The sequence below is a fragment of the Chlorocebus sabaeus genome, chromosome X, assembly GCF_047675955.1.
Source record: "Chlorocebus sabaeus isolate Y175 chromosome X, mChlSab1.0.hap1, whole genome shotgun sequence".
Lineage (NCBI taxonomy): Eukaryota > Metazoa > Chordata > Mammalia > Primates > Cercopithecidae > Chlorocebus > Chlorocebus sabaeus.
This window is the reverse complement of record NC_132933.1, coordinates 735,884-763,610: the sequence shown is the minus strand read 5'-3', so window position 1 is coordinate 763,610 and position 27,727 is coordinate 735,884. Positions and strand designations below refer to the sequence as shown.

At 38.8% G+C, this 27,727-nt stretch overlaps 1 protein-coding gene across 1 annotated transcript; it reads left to right on the top strand.

Annotated features, from left to right (window-relative positions):
- Nucleotides 1–4: 4 nt before the first annotated feature.
- FUNDC2 (FUN14 domain containing 2) lies at nt 5–26,932 on the top strand. The gene is made up of 5 exons (XM_007993188.3): nt 5–137; nt 6,209–6,359; nt 18,847–18,922; nt 23,915–24,046; nt 26,429–26,932. The coding sequence occupies exons 1-5, from the start codon at nt 5–7 to the stop codon at nt 26,504–26,506; spliced, it is 570 nt and encodes a 189-aa protein (XP_007991379.1). The 3' UTR covers nt 26,507–26,932.
- Nucleotides 26,933–27,727: the final 795 nt, after the last annotated feature.

The following is a 27,727-nucleotide window of genomic DNA, read 5'->3' as shown; positions in this document are numbered from 1 at the left end:
GGGAATGGAAACATCTGCCCCACGTGCCGGAAGCCAAGTGGTGGCGACAACTGAGCGCCACTCCGCGGCCTGCCGCGCAGATCCTCTGCGTGTGTCCTCGCGAGACAAGCTCACCGAAATGGCCGCGTCCACTCAAGGTAAGGGCGGGCGCGCGCGCGGCCGGCGCCGCGGGGAGCCGCCTTCCTGGGCTCCGGAAGAGGAAGGGCTCAGCGCCCGCCAGTCCCGACCGAGCTCCCCCGGGAGCGAAAGCGGCGCGGGGACGGGGAGGGCGCTTGAGGCTCGCCCCTGGCCCATCCGCTCCCAGGGTCCAGCCAAGGTCACGCGCGTGTCTGGGGCCTAACCACCCCGGTGTGTCGTCTCCAGTGGAGCTCACCCAGCCTTCCGGCGCCGCCCCCGGCAGCTGAAGCACGGAAACGTTCTGTCCCTGTTCTCGGAAGCGGTCTGGCTTCTTTGTCCCTTTGGACGTTCATCTCAAATGCCTCATGGCGTCGTTCCGTGTACAAGGCACCTCCCCAATTGCTTTATTGTTGGTTTTGAAAAACTAGCACATATGAGATGGTACTTAAGAATAGCCTTCTGTTTAGTCGGCATAGTCAAAGATTCCGTGTAATTCGCAGTGGAGCACGTCTTTAAGTTATACTTTTTACCCTATTTTGAATGCTTAAGTTGTATTTAATTTAGTACTGACTCACAGGATCCCATTGCTAAACAGAGCCATGATCGAAAACTCAATTATATAAAAATAAAATTACATAAAGTATATTAAAGGCAGTGGAAATACTAAAAACTCATCACTTTTATTATTTACCATCTTTTATTGTTACTTTGCTTTTGGGGTTATTTATACATCTATTGTATCTCTGTGGAGGAGATACTATACTATGGTGCTCTACTGTGCATCTCTTCCCAACTCTGGGTTCAGTGGTGTCACAATTCAGTAATGTCACGCTCACGATGAATGAATACACAATGGAAATTGGCTACACTACAAATCAACCCTTGCCTAAAGCCAACTGTTAAACATTTTACCAGCACACCGCTAAATTTTAGATGACTCTGGGAAGGTGGAATGTGCAATGTGATAATTAAGTATTTACCTGCAGAGCAGACTTCTCTTATTGACTTTAAACATATAGGTCGATCAGGTATTTGCACCTAGGAAATTGTTGTGAGAAATTTTGAGGTTAAGATGAATTTTAATTGTTATCACGGTGATGATCACATAATACTGTGATCATTGATTTTGTGGCCTCATAAACGTGGCTAGTGGCTGACTTTGTCTCTCATAGTGCTTAGCAGTGTTTGACCAATGACTGACCAAATATCTCGCATTTAATCCACCTTCCCCCCACTCTCTTTTTTAGGGACTAGATCTGTCATTCAGGCTACAGCACAGTGGCACAATCATAGCTCACTGCAGCCACAACTCCTGGGCTCAAGCAATCCTCCCACCTCAGCCTCTAATTCCCCCTTTTGACTGGAGCCACCTGTTGATCTAAGGGGCTTGGTCAAATTACATTAAAACAAAACTGTAATGTTTTGCTGTTACATTAGAAAAATAATTTATTTTTTTAGAAAAATAAATTATTTAACTACTTGTGAGGCCATGGAGTACCCAGGTACTCAAACATCCATATTTTGTCTGCTAAATGGGCATCTGTGATGTATCCTGAATGAATTCTTGAATATTTTGTGTATAGTTTAAGGTAGAGGTTGAGAGTAGTTAAAAAAAAAAAAATGTAGTAGTTGTAACATCACTTGTTGTTTCCTTCATTGAATTACCTTGCTGCTGTGTTATTAAAAATCAAATGACTATATGTGTGGATCTATTTCTGGATTCTTGATTCTCATCTATTTCTGGATTCTTGATTCTCTTCCATTGCTATATTTGGGTATCCTTCGGTCAGTTTGACAGTATTGAATGTCATCGCTTTATAAGTCTTGGAATTAAGGTAGTTGTATATTATACTGTAGCTTTATAATAAGCCTTGAAATTCCTTGAACCCTCCTCTTTCCCCTGCCCGCCCCCGCTCCCAGGATTATTCTGGCCGTTTGTATTTTCCTGATTGCAGCAATATTTACGATTCCTCGTGGTCTTTTTCCTAGTGACTTTGACACTCCTCCCACCCAGGGGTGGGGTCTGTATTCCCTCTTCATGAATCTGGATGGGAGCTTGTGACTGACTGCCTGTTCCTACAGAATGTAGTGGAAGTAATACTGCATTTGCTCTCTCCCTTTCTTGGGACTTTCACCTCCTGATCTCTGCTCCTATGCTGTGAGGAAGCCTAGACTGATTCACAAAGAGTAGCTGCCTGTCTATCTGAATAAGTGTAGAGTCTTCAGACCCAGCCTGTAAATCTTCTGGCTAAAGCCTCAGACATCATGAAACAAAGACAAACCACAGTGCCGTGACTGAATTCCTGATAGAATCTGAGAGCATAATATATGATTGTTTTGCTTCATGAAGTTTTGGAGTAATTGGTTGTACAGCCGAAGTAACTGGAACACAGCTGGGTTTTTTTGTATCTTCATATGAATTTTAGAACCAGTTTGTCAATTACATAAAACTTACTTTTTTGTTGGGTGCGGTGGCTCACGCCTGTAATCCCAGCACTTTGGTAGACCAAGGCAGGTGTATCACCTGAGGTCGGGAGTTCGAGACCAGCCTAACCAACATGGAGAAACCCTGTCTCTACTGAAAATACAAAAAATTAGCTGGGCGTGGTGGTGCATGCCTGTAATCCCAGCTACTTGGGAGGCTGAGGCAGGAGAATCACTTGAACCTGGGAGGAGGAGGTTGCGGTGAGCCGAGATTGCGCCATTGCACTCCAGCCTGGGCAAAAAGAGCAAAACTCCATCTCAAAAACAAAAAACAAAAAACAAGAAAAAAACCTACTTTTTAATTGGGATTATATTGAATATATAGATCAATATATGGAGAGAATGAACATCTTAAAAATATTGAGTCTTGCAAAACATAAACATAGTATATCTCTGTTATTTTAGGTCATCTTCAATTTCTTTGCAGTGTTTTGTAGTTTACAGTGAAGAGGTCTTGTGCATCTTTCATTGAATTTATTCCAACATAATTTTTGCAATTAAAATTATTTTGTTTTCCAGTTCATCATTTCTAATACGTAAAAATTCAAATGACTTTTTAATATTGGTCTTATAATCTGTGACCTTGCTTCTGGTACCTTTTTGTAGATTTTTCTGGGTTTTCTATATACACAGTTATATTATCTGCCAATGAAGACAGAATTATTATTGTACCTCCTTTCTAATCTCTTTGACTTTTATTTCTTTTCTTCTATTGTACTGGCCAGGAACTCCAGTACAGTGCTGGGCAAGGTGGCTCACACCTGCAATCCCAGCACTTTGGGAGGCTGAGGAGGGAGGATCACTCGGGGCCAGGAATTCCAGACCAGCTTAGGCAACAAAGTGAGACCTCCTGTCTACAAAAAAAAAAAAAAAAAAAAAAAATCAGTCGGTCACAGTGGTGCACAGCTGTAGTCCAGCTACTGGGGAGGCTGAGGTGGGAGGATTGCTTGAGCCCAGAAGTTTGAAATTGCAGTAATCTGTGATAGTGCCACTGCACTCCGATGTGGGTGATAGAGTGACACCCTGTCTCAAAACAAAACAAAACAAAACAAAAAGCAGTTGAATAAATTTTAGGGAAAGGAAAGTGTTCCATATTTCACCATCAAGTATGATGTTAGTTGTATATTTTTCATAGATGTCCTATATCAGATTGAAGAAATTCCCTTCTATTCCTGTTTTCTACTTTTTATTCTGATTTTTTTCTTTGATTTTGAAGTATAAAATTTCTGTAATTATTATTTTGTACAGTAAGTATTCATTTAGATTTATCCAGCTATTTACCCATTCCAGTGTCTGTCATTCCTTTCTGCATTTCCAGACTTCCATGTGGCATCATTTGTTGTCGGCCGGAATAACTTTAGTGTACCTCTTTGAATGTTACTTCTATCCCATTCTTTCTAATCTTCTGGAACTCCGATTACATATATGTTTAATCTTTTGAGCAGTTTTCGAACATTGTTATTTGCTTACTTCAGCATCTTGATCGTCACTGTTCTATTTCTTTTTTTTTTTTTTTTTTTTTTTTGAGGCTGGGTCTCACTGTGTCACCCAGGCTGGAGTGCAGTGGTGTGATCTTGGCTCATTACAACCTTCGCTACCTGCGTTTAAGTGATTTTCCTGTCTCAGCCTCCCGGGTAGCTGGGACTACAGGCGTGTGCCACCACGCCCAGCTAATTTTTGTATTTTTAGTAGAAACAGGGTTTCACCATGTTGGCCAGGCTGGTCTTGAACTCCTGACTTCAAGTGATCCGCCCCCTGGGCTTTCCAAAATGCTGGGATACAGGTGTGAGCCACCATGCCTGGCCTGCTTCTATTTCGTTTATTTAAACAAATTTTGTTTCTTTATATGGCTTTGCCTTTGCATGGGTAGTAGTAATTTTCTATTGTTTATTGTATTATGTGTGAAAAGATTGTACAGACTCCATGCCAGATGAAGTTGATCATTTGAGGTCAATTTTACAGTAAACAGCTTTGAATAGTACATTGCTGACATTTCATATCAGACGTTTCTTAGTGCGGTGTTTCCAGGGAAACAGGGCTGGGTATAGTAGGGGAGCCTGACATTATCTTCCCACAGAGAAAGGGATTGACATTTTGTTAATTCTTTCTCCATGCTTGGGTAAATCACTTAACTTTGGAACCTTCATTTCATTTTTTTTTTTTTTTTTTTCTGACAGAGTTTCACTCTTGTTGCCCAGGCTGGGGTGAAATGGCGCAATCTCACCTCACTGCAACCTCTGCCTCCCCGGTTCCAGTGATTCTCCTGCCTCAGCCTCCCGAATAACTATGATGACAGGCGCGTGCCACCACGCCCAGCTAATTTTTGTAGTTTTAGTAGAGACGGGGTTTCGCAGTGTTGGCCAGGCTGGTCTTGAACTCCTGACCTCAGGTGATCTGCCCACCTCGGCTTCCCAAGGTGCTGGGATTACAGGCGTGAGCCACTGTGCCCGGTGCCTTTTTTTTTTTTTTTTTTTTTTTTTTAGGTGGAGTCTCATTCTTGTTGCCCAAGCTAGAGTGCAATGGTGTGATCTTGGCTCACCACAACCTCCACCCCTCAGGTTCAAGAGATTCTCCTGCCTCAGCCTCCCGAGTAGCTAGGATTACAGGCATGTGCCACAACCTCCGGCTAATTATGTATTTTTAGTAGAGGTGGGGTTTCTCCATGTTGGTCAGACTGGTCTTGAACTCCTGACCTCAGGTGATCTGTCTGCCTCCAGCCTCCCAAAGTGCTGGGATTACAGGCGTGAGCCACCGTGCCTGGCTTTCATTTCTTAATTATAAAATTGAGTTAATAAGTAGTACCTACCTTATTCTTTGGATTTAATTAGATATACATGATTAATGTTTAGCACATTGCCTAGTAAATAGTAAGAGCTCAATTAAACATTACCTCTCATCTTCATTATCACTGGAGATCTACGTAGTACTTAGAAAATTTGTGGATTACTGAATAGCATTGAGTTATTCCTGAAGAGAAGGGGCAAATTTGTTTCATTTGGGATGCATTACTGGCAGTTTTTTGTAGGTCTTCTTGGATTGATTTATTTATTTGAGATGGAGTCTTGCTCTGTTGCCCAGACTGGAGTGTAGCAGCGCTATCTCGGCTCACTGCAACCTTTGCTTCCTGGGTTCAAGCAATTCTCGTGCGTCAGCCTCCCGAGTAGCTGGGATTACAGGCACCCGCCACCACGCCTGGCTAATTTTTGTATTTTTAGTAGAGATGGGGTTTCGCCATTTTGGCCAGACTCGTTTCGAACTCCAGACCACAGGTGATTCGCCCACCTCGGCCTTCCAAAGCGCTGGGATTACAGGCGTGAGCCACCATTCCCAGCCTTTTTTGTTATTTTTAAATTTGAGAGGACAAACTAGAGGACTAATTCTAGATTTTCTAGGTTTTTCCCTCTAATATAGACATTAGCATTTGCTGATTTTAGTCTGATTTTCCAAAATTGTAACTTAGAATAAATTTACTATTTAAAATACAATATTTGGAGGTTTCGTATTATATCTATCTCTGTTTCTTTAAATATATTTTAATCTAGTTAGGTATGGTAGTGATTTCTTATAAAAGTAAATATTTTTTTATTTAACATATTATTTCTTGTAGGAAACTTTGACGGAAATTTTGAGTCACTGGACCTTGCGGAATTTGCTAAGAAGCAGCCATGGTGGCGTAAGCTATTTGGGCAGGAATCTGGACCTTCAGCAGAAAAGTATAGCGTGGCAACCCAGCTGTTCATTGGAGGTGTCACTGGATGGTAAGTGATGTGAAAGATGTCCATTGTCTTTTGTGCATGATTTAGTATTGCAGTTATAGGTACCATCATCTCCTTTAACCAATGAAAACACATTGGCTTTTGTGAAATTGGTCACTTAATGTGTAGCGTGTGTCTAAACATCATCTTAAAGTGCCATTTAATGGTTATACATAATGATTGTTTGCTATATGCCAGGTTCTGTTTGAAGTATTTACATAGATATCTCGTTTCCTTCTCATAACTCTGGAATTAGTACTGTTATTTTCTATCCTCATTTTATAGAAACTGAGGCTCAGAAAGATTAGTTTTCCCAAGGTCACATAGCTGGTAACTGGTAGAATAAAGAGCTAACTACTTATTAGCTATGTCAGATGATAACTTAATATGATACAGCTTATGGTTTCATTTGTAATAAATTCAAAAAATGTTAATAGCAAATTTCATAGGTGAATATTGAATCCATTAATCTCATAGACTCTTTACATTTGAAAAATTTTATAGCACCATATAGCAAATATAGAACAGCGCATATAACAGATGTACATTTTAGCAAATACTTAGAGTGAACACCTATGTAACAAATGCTGAGGTTAAAAAAAATGTGGTGCACCCTAGAAACTCAAGAGGTTGTTATGCAGTTATTTCATTGCTTTTCTTTGTAGTTTTAACACCAGTTATGTCACTAAATAACATACTGTGGTTTACCTGGTTTCCAGATTAAAGTAAATGCAATCAGTATGTATTCTTTTGAGTCTTGCTTTTTTTGCTCAACCTGATGTTTCATATGTTCAACTACTTTGTGTATAGTTGTAGTTTCTTCACTTTCATTTGTATTTTGAGTTCCATTATATGACTATACCATAGTATATTGATCGAGTTGATGACTGATATTTGAGTTGCTTCCATTTTTGGCTAATACTATGCTGATATGAGTATTAGATTTCCTGGTGTATATATGCATACATTTCTGTAGGGTCTGTACCTAGAAATTGCCAGGTAATGGGTATAGGTATCTTTAGCTTCACTAAATAATGTCAAACCACCTTCCAAAACTGTTTTTAACAGTTTACAGTCCCAACAAGGACTGAATGAACCTGTTGTTGTACATGGCGGCACTTGATTTTGCCAGGTTATTAAATTTTTAAAAAATTAGTTAATTTTTCCTTAGCAAGGTAATCTAATTAAATCCAGACTGTTAACATTTTGCCAAGTCTGGTAGTTAGGTAGTAGTATTTCATGGTGGCTTCATTTACATTTCCCTGAGTAGGAGTGACATTGATCAACTTTTACGTATGTTTGTTGACCATTTGGATCTCCTCTTTCAGTTCCACTCTAGTCTTTTTCCTCTGAAGTTGTCATTCTTTCCCTTGTTAAGCTGTAAGAGTTCTTTATATATTCTGAATATTCTCAGTCCTTTGTTAGTTGTGTGTATTACAGATATTTTCACTCATTCTGTGGTTATCTTTTGATTTTATGGTATCTTTTGATGAACTGAAGATCTTATTTTTAATATAGTCAATTTTATCAATCTTAACCTTAATGGTTAGTGATTTTTATGACTTATTTAAGTAATCTTTGCCTACCCCATGTTTCAGAACTTTTATTATTTGACCTTTCACATTTAGATTTATTATCCACCTGGAATTGTTTTTGTGCTCGGTATGTGGTAGATTCCTCTTTTCTTCCCCATGTGGAATACCCATTTGTCCCAACTTAATTTATTGCAAAAGCTATCCCTTTCCCCGTTGCTTTTTGTGAGTGTGTGTGTGCATGCATATTTGTGTGTCTGCTATCTTATTCTTTAGGAACATCTTGGCTATTTTCTTTATCTCTTAGTTTTTAAGTTTAATAAATAGGTATATTATAAGTTGCACATATTTAAAGTATACAATTTGATACATTTTTACATATGTACCTGCCCATAAAACCATCACCACAGTCAAGATAATGAATATATCTATCACTTCAAAAGCTGCTTTGTACCTCTTTGTAATCCCACACTCTTTCCTTCATGCCATGCTCCCACCACTGATCTGCTTTCTATTACTATAGATTACTTGACGTTTTCTAGATTCTTTTTAGAAGTGGAATTACATAGTATATATTCTTTTTTGCCTGGCTTCTTTTATTCACCATAATAATACATTTTTTTGTTTTGAGATGGAGTCTTGCTTTGTTGCCCAGACTGGAGTGCAGTGGTGCGATCTTGGCTCACTGCCTCCTGGGTTCAAGCAATTCTCCTGCGTCAGCCTTCGCCATAATAATTTTGAGATAATCTGTACTTTTCTGTTTATCAATAGTTCATTCCTTTTTATTGCTAAGTAGTACTCTGTTGTATGGATGTACAACAATCTGTTTCTCCATCCACCTTTGATGCACATTTGAGTATTTTTTTTTCATTGTTTGGCTATTACAAATAAAACTTCAAGTTTGTGTCCAAGTCTTTGTATGAACATATGCTTTCATTTCTTTTGGGTAAATATCTAGGAATAGTATGGCTGAGTCACGTAGTAAGTGAATGTTCTAAATTTACAAGTACCTGCCAGTTTTTTAAAGTGCCTGTATCGTCTTACATCTCCACCAGCAATGTGTGAGGGTTCCAGTTCCTCTGCATCCTCACTAACACTTGGTATTATCTTTTTGATTACAGCCATCTTAGTGGGTATGAAGCTGGATCTCATTGTGGTTTGAATTTGCATTTCTCTAATGACTAATGATGTTGAACATTTTCATGGGCTTATTTTTTGCCATTCGTATATCTTTGGTGACTTATTTGTTCAAATCTTTTCCACATATTTTTATTGGGTTGTTGGTTTTTTTTCATTGCTGAATTGTGAGAGTTCTTTAAATATTCTGGATAGAAGTCTTACATATGTGATTTGCAAATACATTACTTCTGTGTAGCTTTTCATTATCTGAACTGTACCTTTAAAAGAGCAGAAGTTCTTAATCTTGAAGTGCAACTCTTTTGTAGCTGCAGCTTTTGGTGTCATGTCTGAGAATATTTGCTTAATCCAGGGTCACCAAGATTTTCTCTCGCTTTTTCTAGATGGTATATAGGTTCAGATTTTATATTTAGTTCTGTGATCAATTTTGATTTACTTTTTGTATATGGTATAAGGTAGGAATCCAAGCTTTTTTTGCATATGGATATCTAGTTGTGCCCACATTTGTAAAAAAGACTATCTTTTTCTCCACTGAATTGGCTTTACACCTATGTTGAAAATCAGTTGACTATATGTTTTTGAGCTCTTTGTACTGCCAAATTGTTTTTCATCAAAGCTATTTTGAGTATTCTAGGTATTTAGCATTTCCATATGAATTTTAGAATTAGCTTGGTGCCAGTTTCTGCCAGACACCTGATGAGATTTTGACTGGGATTGCGTCGATCCATAAACATTGGTGTCTCTCTCCAGTTTGTTTAGGTTTTCTTTAATTTCTCTCAGCAATGCTTGTAGATCTTACACATCTTATATCAGATTTATCCCTAAGTATTTCATATTTTAAAAATTTTTTAACAGTAAAAAGATACAAATTAACTCAGCCAAGGGAAGAGGCACATGGAATAGGGTCCTGTGGAGTCTTTATATTTCTTTCTTTCTTTTTTTTTTTTTTTGAGACATAGTCTTGCTCTCTCACCCAGGCTAGAGTGCAGTGGTGTGATCTCGGCTTACTGTAACCTCTGCCCTCCGGGTTCAAGCAATTCTCCTGCTTCAGCCTCCCAAGTAGCTGGGACTACAGGTGTGAACTGTCACCCCAGGCTAATTTTTGTATTTTTAGTAGAGTCAGGGTTTTGCCATATTGTCCAAGCTGGTCTCGAACTCCTGACCTCAAATGATCTGCCTGTCTTGGTCTTCCAAAGTGTTGGGATTACAGGCATAAGCCTCCACACCCAGCTGAGTCTTTACATGTAAAGTAGGTTTCTTGTAGTTTCCATATAGGTGGTTGTTAATTTTTTAGAATCCAATTTGACAATCTCTTCCTTTAAATTAGGGTGCTTAGACTATTTACATTTAAGTTTATTTTAAAAATTCTTTTAATTGACTAGTAAAAATTGTAGGCTGTGTGCAGTGGCTCACACCTTTAATACCAGCACTTTGGGAGGCCGAGGCGGGTGGATCGTTTGAGCTTGGGAGTTTGAGACCAGCCTGGGCAACATGGTGAAACCCCATCTCTACAAAAAATACAAAAATTAGCTGGGCGTGGTGGTGTGCACCTGTAGTGCTAGCTACTTGGGAGGCTGAAGTGGGAGGACGGCTTGAACCTGGGAGGCAGAGGTTATAGTAAGCCAAGATCGTGCCACTGCACTCCATCCAGCCTGGGTGACAGAATGAGACCCAGTCTCAAAAAGGAAACAAAACAACACAAAAATTGTATATAATTGTATATACATGATGTTTTGATATATGTATACATTGTGGAATGGCTAAATCAAGCGATTTAACATGTATTACCTCACATACTTACCATGTTTTTGTGGTGAGAACACTTAAAATCTACTCTTGTACCTATTTTCAAATATATAATATGTTGCTATTAACTGTAGTCACCATGATATACAGTAGATATCCTACACTTCTTTCTCCTAACTGGAATTTTTGTGTCCTTGACTAACATTTCCCCAACCGCCCACCCCACAACCTTTGGTCACCACCATTCTCTATTTCAATGAATTTGACATTTTTAGATTCCACATATAAGTGAGACCATTTGGTATTTGTCTGTCTTTGCCTGACTTATTTTACTTAGCAGAATGTCCTACAGGTTAATCCATGTTGTCACAATGTCAAGATTTCCTTTTTAAGGGTCGAACAGTATTCCATTATGGAATATACCACATTTTCATTATCCATCTGTTGATGGACGCTTAAGTTGTGTATATCTTGGATATTGTGAATAGTTGCAGTGAACATGGGAATGCAGATACCTCTTTAACGTACTGACTTCATATCCTTTGGCTGTATACCCAGTAGTGTGATTGCTGAATCATATGTTATTAGTTCTACTATTTTTAATTTATTGAGGAGTGTCCATACAGTTTTCCGTAATGGCTCTACTAATTCACATTCCTACCAACAGTGTACAAAAATTTCCTTTTCTCTACATCCTCACCAACACTTGCTATCTCTTGTCTTTTTGATGATAGCCATCCTAACACGTGTGAGGTGATATCTCATTGTGGTTTGCATTTTTCTCATGATTAGTGATGTTGAGCATTTTTTTCATATACCTTATTTATTAGCCATTTGTATGTTTGTATGTCTTTTGAGAAATGTCTATTCAGGTCCTTTGCCCATTTTTTAATCAGGTTATATTTTTACAGTTGAGTTGTTTAATCCCTTGTATATCTTTTATATTAACCTCTTATCAGATGTATGGTTTGCAAATATTTTCTTCCATTCTTTAGGCTGTCTCTTCACTCTGTTGATTCCTTTGCTGTACAGAAGCTTTTTAGTTTGATGTAATCCCATTTGTCTATTTTTGCCTTTTGTTGCCTTTGCTTTTCGGGTCATATCCAAAAAATCTTTGTGCAGGCCAGTGTCATGGAGTTTTCTCCCTGGTTTCTTCTAGCAGTTTTACAGTTTCAGGTCTTATATTTAAGTATTTAACCTGTTTCCAGTTGATTTTTGCAACAGTTTGAGATGAGGGTCTCTTTTGCGTGTGGATAAACAGTTTGCCTAGGACCATTTTTTGAAGAGACTGTCCTTTCCCTGTTGTGTGTTCTTGGCATCTTTGTCAAAAATCAGTTGGCTGTAAATACATGGATTTATTTCTGGGCTCTCTATTCTGATCCATTGGTCTATGTGTTTGTTTATAATGCCAGGACCATGTTGTTTTGGTTACTATAGCTTTGTAGTATATTTTGAGATCAGGTAGTATGATGATGCCTCCAACTTTGTTCTTTTTACTGAAGATTGCTTTGGCTATTAGGGGTCTTTTGTACTTCCCTGTGAATTTTAGGATTTTTTTTCTCTTTCTGTGAAAAGTATCATTGGAATTTTGATGTGGATTGCATTGAATCTGTAGATTGCAAGTGGGATGTTTGTTTTTGTTATTATTGGGTTCAAAATTACCATCTTGGTATTTAATCTGTTCTTTGCTTTCATTTTTTGGTTTCTTTTGGATCAAGTATTTGTGTGTGTGTGTGTGCATAATATACATATATAGGTTATATATGTGTGTACATATATACTGAGATGAAATTCACATAACATAAAACTAACCATTTTAAAGTGAATAGTTTAGTACAACTTAGTACAGTCACAATATTGTACGACCACTATCTCTATATAGTTTTAAAATGCTTTTATCACCTCCAAATAAAACTGAGTACCCATTGAGCAGTTACTCCTAATTCTTCCCTCCTTCAACTCCTGGCAACCACAGTGTGCTTCCTGTCCTTATGGACTGACCTATTCTGAACATTTCATATAGATTGAATCATGCAACGGGTGAACTTTTGTATTTGGCTTCTTTCACTTAGCATAATGCTTTTGAGGTTCATCCATGTTATAGTGTATATATATTGCTACTTCATTCCTTTTTATAGCTCAGTAGGATTCCACTGTATGTATATGCCACAATTTGTTCATCCATTCATCTGTTGATGGACATTTGGGGTGTTTCCACCTTTTTTGACTGTTGTGAATAATGCTGCTATGAACATTGGGTAGAAGTATTTTTTGAATATTTATTTTTAGGTCTTCTTTTTTTTGTATTTACCCAGGAGTGGAATTGTTGGGTCATACGATAATTCTATGTTTACTTTTTTGATGACTCACCTAACTTTTGGGCATCTTTTCATGTACTTGCTGGCCATTTGTATATCTTCTCCGTATAAATGTCAACTCAAGTCCTTTGCCCATTTTTAATTGGATTTGTCTTTTTGTTATTGAGTTGTAAGAGTTCTTTATATGTTCTGGATTCTAGACCCTTACCAGACACGATTTGCAAATATTTTGTCCTGTTCTCTAACTTGTTTTTTCACTGTTTTGATAATGTTCTTTGATACAAGAAAGTTTTTAATTTTGATGAAGTCCAATTTATTTTTAATTTTGATGAAGTCCAATTTATTTATTTTGTTGCTTCAATCAAATATTTTCAATTCCACTTTCATAATTTCATTTTCATGGATATTTTCATAATTACATTTACATCCTTTGTTAGCTTATTCGCTACAATTGTTCATTGTGTAATTTTAGTGGTTGCTTTAGGGTTTATAGGAGACATCTTCTACTTATAGTCTGCCTTCAAGAAATCTACCGCTTCATATATGATATAACAGTATGCTTCCATTTTCCCCTTCCCCTTCGTTTTCATTGCTATAGATCTTACTTTTACATGTCTTATAAATCCATAATACATTCTTATTATTTTTGCATTAAATGCTGAATTTTTATAGTTTTTAATAACAAGAAGGAAGCCTTTCATATTTCTCTCCATAATTTCCATTTCTTGTGCTCTTCATGCCTTTGTGTGGATCCTGATTTCTATATGATATCATTTTCCCCTGCCTGAAAACTTCCTTTAACATTTCTTGTATTGCTGGTCTGCTGGGGATATTTTTTTTTCCAGTTTTTGTATCTGTGAAAAAGGTCTTTATTTCATCTCTGTTTTTGCAAGATCACTTAGTATAGAATTCTAGATTGACAGGGTTTTTTTTTTTTTTTCAGTACATTGAAAATGTCACTTCATTGTCTTTTAGCTTTGTATTATTTTCTGTGGGAAATGTGTTTACTCCAGACTTTATTCCTCTTTACCTAATACCTCTTTTTTCCCCCTTCAGGCTCGTTTTAAGATGTTCTCTAGGCTGGGTGCGGTGGCTTACGCCTGTAATCCCAGCACTTTGGGAGGCCGAGGCGGGCAGATCACGAGGTCAGGAGATCGAGACCATCCTGACTAACACAGTGAAACCCCGTCTCTACTAAAAATACAAAAAATTAGCCGAGCGTGGTGGTGGGCGCCTGTAGTCCCAGCTACTCGGGAGGCTGAGGCAGGAGAATGGCGTGAACCTGGGAGGCAGAGCTTGCAGTGAGCCGAAATCCGCCACCGCACTCCAGCCTGGGTGACAGAGCGAGACTCCATCTCCAAAAAAAAATAAAAAGTAAAAAAGAAAAAAAAAGATTTTCTCTTTACCATTTATTTTAAGCAGTTTGATTAGGTTGTACCTTGCTATAGTTTTCTTTCTTCCTTCCTTTCTTTTTTTTTTTTGAGACAGACTCTTTCTCTGTCACCCAGGCTGGAGTACAGTGGCATGATCTCAGCTCACTGCAACCTCCACCTCCGAGGTTCAGGTGATTCTCGTGCCTCAGCCTCCAGAGCAGCTGGGATTACAGACATGTGCCACTGCACCTGGCTAATTTTTGTATTTTTAGTAGAGATGAGGTTTCACCATGTTGGCCAGGCTGGTCTCAAACTCCTGACCTCAGGTGATCCTCTTGCCTCAACCTTCCAAAGTGCTGCGATTACAGGTGTGAGCCACCGTGCCTGGCCTTCTTTGTCTCTTTTGCTTATATTTCATTGAGCTTTTTGGATCTGTAGATATATAGTTTTCGTGGAGCTTGGAATATTTTCTGTCCTCTTTCAAATATTTTTTTCTGTCCTCCTTCAGTGATTCCAATTACACATTTATTAGGCTGTGTGAAATTTTTCCACAATTCATTAATACTGTTTACTTTTTTAAAACTTTATTTTGAGATAATTGTAGATTCACATGCAGTTAGAAATAATCCAGAGAGGTCTTATGCCCATTCCCCAATTCCCCCCATGGTAACATCTTGTATAACTATAGTTCAGTATCATAACCACTTTCATTTTTTTATCTCTTTTCTATTTCATTTTTGATAGTTTTTATTGCTATTTCATGAAGTTTATTAATCTTCTACAGTGTCTAAACTGCTATATATTTCATCTCAGACATTGTAGTTTTTATTTCTAGAAGTTTGATCTGCATCTTTTTTTTGAGACTTTCTTGCTCTGTTGCTTAGGCTGGAGTGCAGTGGCACAATCACAGCTCACTGCAACTTCTACCTCCTGGGCTCAAGAGATCCTCCCACCTCAGCCTCCTGAATGGTGGAACTGCAGGTGCATGCCACCATGCCTGACTAATTAAAAAAAGTTATTTTTAGAGACATGAGGACTCACTATGTTGCCCAGGCTGGCCTTAAACACCTGGGCTCAAGCAATCCTCTTGCCTTGGCCTCCTAAAGTACTGGGATTACAGGCATGAGCCACTGTACCCAGCCAAGATTTGCATGTTTTTAAAAGAGCTTCCTTGCCTCTACTTATTATGTGCAATCTTTTCTCTAGCTTCTTGAACATATTGAATATAATTATAATAACTTTTAATGCTTTTGTCTACTAATTTTGTCATCAGTATCATTTCTGGGTTTCTTTTAGTTGATTTTTTTTTTTATCATGGTTCATATTTTTCTGCCTTGCAAGCCTGGTAGTTTTTAATTAGATGGTAGATATTATGAATTTTATTTCATTGGGTGCTAGATATTTTTTATTCTTATAAATGTGCTTGATTCTTGTTGTTGGATCCAGTTACTTAGAAATTGCTTGATCTTTTTGGGTCTAGCTTTATTATTAGGCTTTATTAAAAATGCATGTTTTGTTTTAAAAAGAGAAAAAGCCAGGTGTTATAAACAGTGCAACATTTTTTGTAACAGCAAAAATCTGTAACCATTCTAAATATGTATCAGTGACTCTGATTATACTTTAGTAAGTCTGAACAGTGGAATGCTCTTAAAATGGACCCTTATGATTTATTTACTGGTCCTACCAACCTTCCAATTTCAGAGTTGCTTCAGAAATATACTGCCTGACATCTAACTTTTGTTTAAAAAAGATTAAGTCTTATGAGGTTCTCTGCATTGTTGTATTTGTAGTTCTTTCTCTTACTGAGCTGAAATGTAATAAGGGGAGAACAGTAGACAATGAGGGTAGTGAGGTGATGGGAGACAAGATGTTAAGTGTAAGGCTTTAACTTTCTCTCTTAGTGAGGAGGGAAGCTACTGGAAGGTTATGAGCAGAAGTGTACCTTGATCTTACATTTTAGAGCAGGGGTCAGCGAAATTTTTCTGAAAAGAGCCCATATGGTAAATATTGTAGGCTTTATGGGTCACACAGTCTCCGTTGCAACTTGATTTACAAAGAGATGTCTGGCAGGATTTGGCTCCCAGGCTGCGGTTTGTCGTCCCCTGTTTTAGGATTGTATGGGCTGCTATATTGAGAATAGATTCTAGGGGGCAAAAGTGGAGGTAAGGAGTCCAGATGAGGAGCTGTAACAGTAACCTACATCAGAGATCATGGTATACACCCAGCAGATAGAAAGTGAATACACAGAGCAAAGAGGTTCTAGGACTGAGTCTTGGGACAAACTAACATTCAAAAGTCAGAAAGAGGAAGCAAAATTGTCTGATAAGGAATGGCCAGTGATATATGAGGAAAACCAAGAGAGAATGGTATTCCAGAGCAGAAAGATGTCAAGAAGGAGAGTACAATAGCAGAATAACAAATAACCTGATAAAACATGGGCAAAAGACCTGAACAGACACTTCCCCAAGGAAGGCATGGAAATGGCCACCAGAGGTATATGAAAAGATGCTTAGCATCACCAGTGATCAGGGAAATGCAAATTAAAACCACAATGAGATATCACCTGACACCTGTTAGAATGGCTGTTATCAAAAAGAAAGATAATTGTTGATGAGGGTGTGGAGAAAAAGGAACCCTAGTACACTGTTGGCGGGAATGTAGATTGCTACAACCATTATGGAAAACAGTATGGAGGTTCCTAAAGAAATTAAAATTAGAACTACCATGCAACCCAGCAATTCCTCTTCTGAGTATATACCCCAAGGAAATGAAATCACCACCTCATAAAGATATCTGCCCTCTCATGTTCAGTGCAGCATTAGTTTACAGTAGCCAAGATAAGGAAACATCCTAAGTGTCCATCAATGGACGAATGGATAGAGAAAATGTGTATACAATGGGATACTATTTAGCCTTAAAAAAGGAGATTGTGCTGTTTGCCATAGCATAGATTTGGGAGGACATTATGCTAAGTGAAATAAGACACAGAAAGACAAAATACTGCATGATCTCATATGTGTGGGGAAAAAGTCATATATACAGTGCTATAATGTAATAAATATAAAGAAATAAAACTGGTTACCAGGGATAGGATGGGAGGAAATGGGAAGATGTAGGTCAAAGGATACAAAGTAGCAAATATGTAAGAGGAGCAAGTCTAGAGATCCAATGTACAGCCTGAGGACTGCAGCTAATACAATTTTATTGTATTCTTTTTTTTAAGAAGGGGAGAGTAATCGACTGTGGTAAGAGCAGCTAAAATCCACTTATTTCACGGAAATCCCTAAGGCAATACAATTGTGAAATAAGTGGATTTTAGCTGCTCTTACCACAAAAAACTAACTGTGAGATGATAGATATATTAATCTGCTTCATTATAGTAACCACTTTACTTGTCTATATGTATCCCATAACATCATGTTGTAAACCTCAAATATACACAATAAAATTTCTTTTTTAATCTCATCTGACATACAGCAGCTTTTGACACAGTCAATTACTCTCCCCTTCTTAAAAAAAAGAAATTTTATTGTGTATATTTGAGGTTTACAACATGGGACAAAAGCCTAAATGGAGTAGGTGTGAGAGAATATAGGAGAAAAGAGAAAAGGGAAGGTGGCTGGATAATTGGAGTCTAGGGAGGATTTTTTCAACAATGGTTAATGATTATAGCTGATACATGTTCAGCAATGAACACAACAAATCTCTGCCTTCATGAAGCTATGTATCGGGTGGGGGCAGGAAGATAGACAATAATAAAGAAACGCATAATTATATTAAACTGGCTACGAGATGTTGCCACTCAGATATCATGTGGACATTTTGCATTCAACACATTCAAAATGACATTATCTCTTCCCCTCCCTTTCCCCACCTTTTCCTCTGTTTCTCTTCCTTGTTTTTATATTGTAAAAAATGCCACATTCAGGACAGAATCTTGTGACTTATCCCTTGCAACTGTCCTGTCCTCAAACTCAGGCGTGTTTTATTTTTTTCTTCACAAACAGTTCTCAGGTCTCCTCCCTCCTTGCAATCTCTACCTTGGCCCATGGCATTGATTTCTCTTCTGGATTGCTACTTTACCCTCTTAACTAGAGTCTCTGACTTCATCCTCCCCGTTTAATCATTTCTCCACAATGTAGCCAGAGTCGTCTTTTAAAAATATAACCTGAGAGTTTTAAGGGACTTACTCAAGACCACAACATTCATAGAGCCAAGATTTGATTTCCTTATGGCATGCTCCTCTTGGGGCTGGGCTTTATGTAGGGGATAGGAAGGAGCTAGATCATCATAAACTACATAAGATATGAACATTGCCAGAAATGCATTGTTTATGCAAAACTGACAGCTCATCAATTTGTCTGATGTTGATTTGTTTTTGTAGGTGCACGGGTTTCATATTCCAGAAGGTTGGAAAGTTGGCTGCAACAGCTGTGGGAGGTGGATTTTTTCTCCTTCAGGTCTGTATGTGAAATGTTCTCAGATGTTTGGAAATTCCACCTGCCCATTAAGGAATGTGGTGTGGGGAGTTGTAATACGGTCCTGGCTGTGTACTATTTTAAATGCTAGTGACCGTTTGAGTCAAATTTTATCCATTGTACTAGTAAATGTTATTTACCCAGTCACATTTTATTTCCTCATGTGGGGACAGAAGTGCAAATTCCTTATCATAGCTCCCTTAAAAGAGTTTTTAAGACCAGCTCAAATATTAAGCAGATGTGATTTCAAAAATATAAGTGTGCTGTGATGATTTAGTCTCATATGCTAATATAGCTAGCTTTTACAGAGGGGACGTGGAGCATGTGATGAGAAATGGGAGCTAAGTGACAGTACACTCAGATGTTGTCTGCTGTCTCCTTGACCCATAGTTTCAGAACCAGTGGTTGCCAGTTCTTTTGAGACTGCTTAGGAGAGACTTACAAGCAAGACTTGAAAAAGAAAAGGGGAGCAGTTTCTCCAAAAACAAAAGAAAACTGACGTTTGATTGTATTAGGCATACATTTCTTAGCTCTGCGGCATTGATATTCAAACCTGGCTCCGCATTGGAATCACCTAGGAGTTTTTAAAAGAGCCAACCTGTGCCACCCCTGACCCACAGTGTGATTTCATTGGAAAACTTAAAACTCCTGACGTGATTCTGTCATGCAGCGGTGCATAGAGCTGCTGTGTTGTGGGAGCCATAACTTGCTGAATCATGCCAGAGTCTCTGAATTCACAGCCCTTTGTCTCTTCCCACAGTTGGCAACCCTCACTTTTGCAAGGTAAGTTCTGCATTAGCACCATGACTGGAGTGAGTTTTGCAGATAGGTCAGGTGAAAATCAAATGTATTGAAGAGGGAAGCTGGTAACTGGCTGTATCTGGGTTGAGTGTGGTATTGCTGCATGACAAATTCCCCCAAACCTAATGGCTTCAAATAATGATCACTTTATTCTCTCTCATGGTTACAGGAGTTTGGGGAGGGTTAGTAGGTGCTTGTGGATCAGAGTCTCATGTGGTTACAGGCCAGATGATCAGAGGATTGGGGTAGGTCTGGACTTGTGGGGCCTCTTTGTCTCTCTGTCTCTGTTTGTCTTCCCTCCTCCTCTCCTTACTTCCCCCATGTCCATAGTCTCAGTGCTCTTCCATGTGGTCCCTGTGCCGGCATAGGCTTCCTCACACCACCTTGACCTCAGGACTCCCAAGCACAGTGCTCCAGAAACGTGGTGCAAATTGCATCTCCTTTGTTGCCCAAGCCTCAAAAGTCATGTAGCCTCACTTTTGTTGGCTGCTTCCCTGTAGGCTTGTTAGGTGCTGGCTCTGTTGCTGGACAAGTCAGACGCCCTGCAAGGTGGGGCCTCTCCTCACACCTCTCTCTCCTTCCCCTTGACCCTTCAGGTGGAAGTGCAGTAACATCTCTATCCCTGTGGTTTCCCTTATATGCTGCCCCAAACTTCATAAACATCTTAATATTGCTTTGAAATGTCTTAATTTGAGTGTGTCCTCTCTTTCTTTTTGGGCCCCTGACAGAAATAATTGGTATTGAAAGTGTCTCCAGAAAGGCACCTCAAAATGAGATTTTGGTGTTGGATAATTCCAATATTCAAGGGGTACAGGGACACTGCTTTGCTGCAGAGGTGAAACGTGGAGAATCGGTGGCAGGCACTCATGTTATCTGTCACCAGAGGAGTGAGAGCAGGAGGCAAGCATAATGTTGGGAGATCAGTTATATCACGAGTTATAGTTTGACATAGGGATACAGTTTCCTTTTTTCCATACTGATAATTGAGCAGAATTTAGTGAATAATTCTTCCCATTCCCAGCATTTGCAGCATTGTCTCTTTCATATATCAAAATCCATGTATGTGTGGCTGTGACTCTGGTTTCTGTGTTCTATTCCACTAGTCAACTTTCTATCTTTATGACAGTACTAAAGCTTAATATTTGGTAATGAAAATTTCTCCACCTTATTCTTCAAGAGTGTTGCAGCTACTTTTGTGTTCCTGCTTGTTCATCTAAATTTTAGATCAGACTTGTCAGTTATTTTCAAAAATCGTGTTGAAATTTTTATTGGAATTGCATTGGAACCATGTAGATATCTCTTATGATATTGAGTATTCTATCTGTGAACATGGGTTTTCTCTCCAATTATTTAGGTTTTCTTTAATGCCTTTGAATAGACTTTTATTATTTTTCCATATAGATCTTGTACATCTGTGATTCAGTTTTATTACTGGATACCTTATAACTTTAGTTACTCTTGTGGATGATAGAATTTTTAAAACTACACATTCTGATTCATGCTAATGTGTTGAAATACAGTTGATATTTTATGTTGTTCTTTCAGCCAGCCACCTTGTTAAAAAAGTCTCTTATTTCTGACTTGTCTGGGATTCTTTTGGGTTTTGTCTATAAAATCATTTTATGCCGTCTGTGAACAGTGAAATTTTTCCTTCACGTCTTTATGAATGTAGTTGCTTTTTCTTACCAAGTTGTAGATCATTTCCAGCACTTTTTGCAGCTTTCAGAGCCCAGCAACAACGCTTGCCAGTTGTCAGTTTATTCGGCTCCCTCTACTTGTTGTGCTGCAATGGAAGTAGGATGTTGAGCTTTGTCAGTAGAGGGCGCTGGAGGGACCTTGCAGCGGGAGAGGCTGCTTTTCCCAGTTCTGGTGTTGCTTTGCCCCTGCAGTGCAGTCCCCCAGTAATGCCAAGGAGAGCAGGAAGTCACCTTGCAATCCTGGTCTGGGCCACCCAGGGGACTTCACCACCACCATTACTACTTTTGCACCCTTGTAAAAAATCAGTTGTAGTTGTCCAAGTCTGCTTCTGTACTTTTTATTCTGTTCGTTGGTCTGTGTCTCTCTTCTTCAGTATCACCTGCTGTCTTGACTGCTGTAGCATTATAGTAAATCTTAAATCAGGTAGTGTGATTCCCCCAACTCTGTGCTTTTTCAGAATCATTTTGGTGATTCCAGTTCCTTTGCCTTTCCATATAAATTTTAGAACCAGCTTATTTATGTATCTATAAGAAATCCTGCTGGGATCTATAGACAATTTGGAGAGAATTGGGCATCTTATTTCTGTGTTGAGCATTCCATTCCATGTACATGTCGTCTCTCCATTTATTTAGGTTGTCTTTGAGTTCTTTCTTCAGCGTTTTGTAGTTCTCAGTATACAGATCCTGTATGTTTGATTTGTACCCAATATTTAATTATTTTTAGCACCTATTGTTGTAAATCATTTAAACATTTTTCATTTCCAGTTCAAATTGCTAGCATTTAGAAATTCAGTTGGTTTTGTGTGAATTTGTATCCTGTGACCCTGCTAAACTCACTTTTTTAGTCTAGGAGTTTTTGGTTTTTTGTTGAAGTCTATGAAATTTTCTATGTAGACAAAGATGTCTATGATTGGAGACAGTTTGACCCTTGTGAATCAGGATGCCTCCTAATTCTTTTTCGTGCCATGTTGTGCTGACTCTGAGTTCACTGCAGGGTTTTTTTTTGGTAGATGTTCTTTATCAAATTGAGGAAGTTCCCCTCTAATTCTCTTTCTCTGAGAGTTTTATCATGAATTTGCGTTGAATTTCGTCAGATGTTTCTTGAGTCCTGCCTTGAGGTTAAGCCAGGCGATACTGCAGGAAAAGCAGGAAACACGCCACCAGTTTTGTGGTGCTTTGGTTTTCTGGTCTTTTCCAATCTGCATGCTGCTGTTTTTATGTAAGAGCCTTCAAATAGCTAGTCCATGTATTCTCTCAGTTTAATAGCAGGATTTTGTGGGATAAACAGAGTAAATGAACCAGAGCCGCCTTTTAGATACAAACGTTGATACTCAACTATGTGGTTGCTATAAGTAATTTGTTCTTTTTAGTACTAAGTAATATTCTATTGTGTAAACATGATACAATTTGTTTATCCATTCATGTATTGATAGACTTTTGTGAATTTCTAGTTATAAACTCATAAGTAGAGCTACTATGGCTTGATTACTTGTGAGGTTGAACTTTTTCCTTTTCGTGGACACTTTCCTCTGTGAATTGCCCTTACCCATTTTTAGTGAATTTTCTTTCTTACTGATCTCTATAAGAAGTTCACTTTTTTTGAGTCTCAATGTTTTGTTTATGATACACATCACAAGTATTTTCTCTAGTCTGTTTGGGTGACTGGTGGTGCCATTAGCTAAAATAGGGACTAGAGGAAGAGCAACAATACAGGAGGAGACTCTAGCAAAGTGATGACTTTTAGTTTCGGATATTTTGAGATATCCAGGTAGATATGACTTGCCAAAAATTTGGTAGAGAGAAGTGATATTGATAGGGCATTGATTGGTCGGCTATAGTCATTCTCTTCATTCCTTGGATGATACTAATCCATCATCAAAAAACTATATGCTTGAATCAGATTTACACTGAGTTTTAGTGTTTCTGCCTGCTGTTTTTTTATCAAGGGAAATAGGTATATCCTGTAGGTGTCTTTGGATGTGCTTCTCTTAATACCCATTTATATGAAGTTGCTCATGAGAAATCTCTGTGGGGCCAGATGCTATATTTCTTCCTGTTAAGCAACAGTAATTACTGCCTGAATGCTTTATTCTGTTCACATTGTCAGGAAACTGACACTCATGGGCACATTGTCAGGGTCATTCTCTGGAAACATTTGTATTGGCTGTAAGGTCCATCTCTTCACCCTACATCTTGATCCCCCACCTTGATTTGCATCTTACATAACTCTTTGTAAAAGGGTTGTAAGAGTATAAATAAAAGAATTGCCAGTAGTTATTTCTAGTGCCAGGCATATTGCTTCACATATTGGGGGGATGCTGAGTAGATGTCATCATGATACAAAGAATCAAATGGCAGATGTCTCCAAAAATGGAAAGTCAGAGGGTTTTGAGAGTCTACTTCAGGATTTATCCTGATGAAAAGAAATAACAAATCTGTTTCTCATTTCTTGTTGTCATTATTGTTGATACTGTAGCTTGCAAACCATACTGGGTACATCAAAGTTGACTGGCAACGAGTGGAGAAGGACATGAAGAAAGCCAAAGAGCAGCTGAAGATCCGTAAGAGCAATCAGATACCTACTGAGGTCAGGAGCAAAGCTGAGGAGGTGAGACTCGCATTGTTCATGTGTAGTGTGTGAACAGTGCAGACAATTTTGTGTGTACAAAAACAAGGCTTAACCCTATTGCACCATATCTCAGTGATGGACAGGGCTTAAGCATTACAAAGAACTTAGAGTAATGAGACAAAACTAACTTGGAATATCATCACTTCAGAGCATTTTTAAAAGCTGGATAATTAAAGTGTTTGGTAACCTTTGTCTGTGTACATTTGTGGAGTGATTATCCCTTTAACCAGTTCTTGTAGGAATGTAGGGCAGCATAGTATGATTTTTGTCCCCATACACACGTATCTCTGAAACATTTATACTCCACTTGTTCTGCATATAACTAGTGGAAATGTCACAAGTATTCAGCTCCACTGTATATCATGAAAATAGCCATAGATGATATGTTAAATAAGTGGATGTGGCTGTGTTGCAATAAAACTTTATCTAAAAAGAGGTTCATATTGGATTTGGCCCATGGGCTGTAGTTTGCTAACCCCTGATCTTGTTCATTAAAGCCAAGTTAGATTATAACCTGGCACTGTAGGGACAGAAGTTCTTACTTTTTAAAAGGATATTTTTTGCTGCTTCGTTATTACCTTTAGAAATATGTCAGATGTCCCAAATAAATAAGTACACTGAACTGGGGAGAAATAAGCAAGGATCAGGGTGTCAAGAAGATAGCTGGTACTTTCTATAGCCTAGAGTGATGAGAGATTCTCCCATTATCTCACTCTAGCCTCACAGGGAAAACAGACAGATTGAGTGCAGGGGAGAAGAAATACCCTGTGTGTGCCTCAGGCTTCTCATGTTGTGAGTGGCTTTTCATCCTGGTGATTGGCAAGTGGCTGGTCAAAGCTGGTGCCTTTACCCAGAGTGGGAGGGTGACAGAGGTGGGTATCTACAGGAGCCCAGAGCCCAAACGGTTCCTCTTTCCTTTCTTCCTTCTGTCTCTCCTCAAAGTTATGAAAGTTATACTTTATTTCATGAAAACTTTATTCAAATGTTTATAAAAATAATACATGGCTGGGCACAGTGACTCACCACAGTGAGTAAAAAAAAAATTTTTAAGAGAGGTCTCACTCTGTCACCCAGGCTGGAGTGCAGTGACACAGTCATGGCTCACCGTAGCCTCAACCAAGCGATCCTCTGACCTCAGTCTTCTGAGTAGCTGGGTCTATAGGTGTGTACCACCACACCCGGTGAAGTTTTAAATTTTTCGGAGAGACAGGGTCTCCCTGTGTTGTCCTGGCTGGTCTCAAACTTCTGGGCTCAAGCAGTATTCCCACCTTGGCCTCCCAAAGTGCATTACAGGTGTGAGCCACGACGCCGTGCTGAAAACTTCTAAAATAATACTGCAAGTGTATATAATAAAAAGTATAAAGTTAATATTTGATTAGAACCAACTGTTGACTCACAGAGGGAGTTTGTTATAAAGTAACCAGATGATTTGGAATTTCACAAATTTGTGTGTTCCTGTTCCTGGCCTGGCACTGTCACAGGCCCTGGGGATGTAGTGGCTGGTTTTCTTACTCATAGAGCTGGTGGTCTGATTTGAGAAATAGGATGAAGATTTAGTTCAGTATTTAGCAACAAGATGACTTCAGTGAGAACAGCTTAGTGGGGTGGTGCAGTTGAAAGCCAAATTAGCAAGTTGAAGAAAGAGTAGTAAAAATAATAAACTAAACCAATTTTTTCAGGAAGTTGTATGATTTTTTTTCTTTACCCCAATGGCAGATGACAAAAGTGCTTCATTTAAGGAAATGTAGAGGTCCAGGAGAGTTGGGGGAAGAGTAGAAATGAGGCAGGAAGACATAGGCATAGTTGGAGTAAGGGCTTACTGGAGGGTTAGGAGACAGTGGTCCTAGGAGGATGGGGTGGTAGTGTGAAAAATGTTAGGGGAATGTCAGGGTGTGAGTAGCTTAGTTGGTTTGGAGATGAAGTCACTGTATTTGAGTTCAAGAAATGATCAGGCGAGGATGTTGGATGTCTTGTTCATATGAACACTTTCTAAGGTGGTGATCATACTTAGGAGAAAGAGGAAGTCTGAGCCAGTTACCAAAATTGTCTCTGAATTTGGAAGGGTGGGGAGTGGTCAGGAGATTGGTAGAAGACAGACTAAGGAGCCGTAAAGTGTGTCTGAATGTACGCACTGAGTCTCAGATGACTGGGAGCTTTTCCAGAAGGGTAGAGGGGAGGTGGGAAGCTTTGGGAACTTAAGGAAATAAGAACCTCACCTGTTAATCATCTTAGATGTGGTGAAGTGTGAGAATGAGAATTTATAGCATCTACCTGGGAGCAGGCATAGGTATAATAGAGATGATTCTTAATATTATTAACATCCTTAGCAAAACAACCCATTGTACTATCTTCTGTTTTCAGGTGGTGTCATTTGTGAAGAAGAATGTTCTAGTGACTGGGGGATTTTTCGGAGGCTTTCTGCTTGGCATGGCATCCTAAGGAAGATGACTTCATGTTCATTGTTCCTGTTTTTTTCCAGCCAGCAACCTCTACACTCCATCATAGGACATCGAGTCCCTCCTCCTCCTTCCTCCCTGCCATGGCAAATCCGAGTGGCTTCTATAAGCGTCTGCTGGTACAAGTTAATGTGGCACCATGAGCCTGATGGTGGCAGAAGAGACAATAGTCCTTAGCTCTCCTCCCAGTACACCCCCTACTTGGTCAGTCTGTAGGTCAACAAGAAAGTTCCTTTACCCCCATGCAAGACACTTATGAGAACACGTTGCAAGATGGCTGACTGTGGAGGATGAGTAGATCCTGAAAGGTTGTCCCGAACTGTTGATTTGGAAAAGAAATAAGCACATAGATAACCTTATTGTGTGCTGCATGGAAAGGAACTGAATACATTTGCCTTTAAGCATGAAAGATTTTGGTATCTTGGTGTCTACTTTCTTTTTTAGTTGGCTTTACATTACAGAAAGAGCTATTTAAATGTGTTATAATTATGCCGACAAAATTGGCAGCATAATTATTATAATTGAAAAATCCGATGTTGTCCAGGAATGTTTTCTACCATACAGGATAATGTATCTCATGGCTGTTTCCAAAGGGTTTATTTATTGTAAAACGAGTGATTTAGGTGGGAAAGGGAAGATCTTGGATTTTTATTTCGTAGAAAAGGTTTTAAGCTTTGAAATGTGAATGAAGTATTCTTATCAAAACATTAGGGATGGCCATAACTCCTCTGTGCCACTTCTATTTTTTTTTTTTTTATCTAGTTAGTTTGAAATATAACATTTAAACCAGAATTTTAAAGAAGTAGCTTTCCAGGGATTCCGAATTAAGAAAGATACATATTTTATCTTTCTTGTGATACATGTGAAATAAATTTCCGTCAAGTGTAATCTACCATCTCATGATGACCACAACCTCTAGAATTCTTTAAAAGCTTACACATGCACACACACGCACACACACACATGTACACACACAGAATCTTAGCATATTTTGCTGTAGTGGCATGTTACCATGTCTACAGTCCCAACCAGAATATCAGTCAGCTTTCAGAGGGTAAGACTTCTGTCTTCACCATTATACTCACAGGGCTTAGCACTTAATAGGTGCTGAGTATTTGTGGAATATATGAATAATGACTTTATAGAAAGAAAACTCACTATTAAAGGTTAGTTTTACTCAGAATTAATCATTAATCTTGGAGAT

Excerpts from the sequence above, each read along its gene's own strand:
- FUNDC2 (XM_007993188.3), top strand. The coding sequence starts at position 5 with ATGGAAACATCTGCCCCACGTGCCGGAAGCCAAGTGGTGGCGACAACT. Across the intron at positions 138-6,208 it reads AATGGCCGCGTCCACTCAAG|GAAACTTTGACGGAAATTTT; the intron begins GTAAGGGCGGGC and ends TATTTCTTGTAG. Across the intron at positions 24,047-26,428 it reads TCAGGAGCAAAGCTGAGGAG|GTGGTGTCATTTGTGAAGAA; the intron begins GTGAGACTCGCA and ends TTCTGTTTTCAG.